The sequence below is a fragment of the Sinocyclocheilus anshuiensis genome, unplaced genomic scaffold (genome assembly GCF_001515605.1).
Source record: "Sinocyclocheilus anshuiensis isolate Anshui unplaced genomic scaffold, SAMN03320099.WGS_v1.1 scaffold1365, whole genome shotgun sequence".
NCBI lineage: Eukaryota > Metazoa > Chordata > Actinopteri > Cypriniformes > Cyprinidae > Sinocyclocheilus > Sinocyclocheilus anshuiensis.
This window is the reverse complement of record NW_015551032.1, coordinates 2,199,380-2,200,630: the sequence shown is the minus strand read 5'-3', so window position 1 is coordinate 2,200,630 and position 1,251 is coordinate 2,199,380. Positions and strand designations below refer to the sequence as shown.

Here is a 1,251-nt window from a genome sequence, read left to right as displayed (position 1 = left end):
TATACAATAATAATATTAAAATAGCGGGCCAAATCGGCTGCCAGGCCACCGGGAATAGTCCCGGTTCTTCCGATGGCCAGTCCGCGCCTGCTTTCCACAGACACGCAGAACGTGCAGGATTCATATATTGTCTTTTCGCGGCTTAATATTCACAGACACTAGTCCATATCGCGTTTGATTCAAGTGCACTGACGTACTTTTGATTTATTCGTCCAAAATGTGGCATATCCCGTCCGCGTTAGGCTATAGGACTTCCGTTTTTATGACTGGATTCTACGAACCAGTCTGTGTTTTCCGCATTGCGGAAATTATAGGGCCGTCTCAGAGTAGTCAGCGCAATTTGGGAAAGAAATCAATTAAATCTGTATGTGAATGTGTGTAAATATTCAAATGTAATCCCCTTTGTAATCGTTAACATTTTCATAAGTAACTGTAATTTAATTACACATTTTTTCTTAGTAACTGCAACTGATTACAGTTACATTTATTTTGTAATTAAATTACGTAACGCCGTTACATGTAACTAGTTACTCCCCAACACTGTATATATATATATATATATATATATTCACATTGGCAGTCCTATATCACTTCCGAATCAAAATTATACACAAAACTACCTTAATTGTGTGTTTTTGGATTAAAAGTTGTACTAAACGACCTTGAAATGGTTTTAAGAAAAACTACACTTCCCATCTCTCGCAAAGTTCAAGCGCGCATGTGCGGTAAGCGCTATTTCCTGGTACGACCTTCTCATATAGAAAGGCAGGGTTACGAGTCAGAGTTCGTAAGAGAATAGGAAACCAATGATTCCCATATGTCCAGTAGTTTCCTTCACCTATGGTGAGTAAAATTGGGGTTTTAAAAGCACACTGAGACAGCAGACGCGATTTAATCGAGAGAGGATGTGATTAAGACCATGTTGTGGGTGTGTGGGGATCGTTTGGGTTTATTTCGTCTTAGTCTCTCCTGCGTGTTTTCGTCCTCCGCATGATACGGCTCTTCATCATGGTTGCCATTGCACACAGTCGCTTACCCTCCATGAATCTGTTTTTTTTTTCAGTGCCCAGCCGGCTAGGTGAAGATGTCAAAATGGCCACCGGCAACTACTTTGGATTTACCCATGGTGCTGCTGCGGCCCAGTACAGGTAAGGGCTGAGATGTTTAATGGGAACTGCGGTTATGGTGATGGTACAGTAATGGTGGGATTTGGCCCCTCGGCCTTTGTTGCTGGGTCCGGGTGGGGGTGGG

The 1,251-nt window shown here is 42.4% G+C and overlaps 1 protein-coding gene across 1 annotated transcript in view; it reads left to right on the top strand.

Annotated features, from left to right (window-relative positions):
* The first annotated feature begins 736 nt into the window (after nucleotides 1-736).
* The window catches only part of LOC107661258 (zinc finger RNA-binding protein-like), an 8,088-nt gene continuing 7,573 nt past the window's right edge, over nucleotides 737-1,251 (top strand). Inside the window, exons 1-2 of the mRNA XM_016450756.1 lie at nucleotides 737-843; nucleotides 1,064-1,148. Of these exons, the coding sequence (XP_016306242.1) occupies nucleotides 807-843; nucleotides 1,064-1,148 (122 nt within the window). The 5' untranslated portion in view covers nucleotides 737-806. The remainder of the gene's footprint in view (nucleotides 844-1,063; nucleotides 1,149-1,251) is intronic.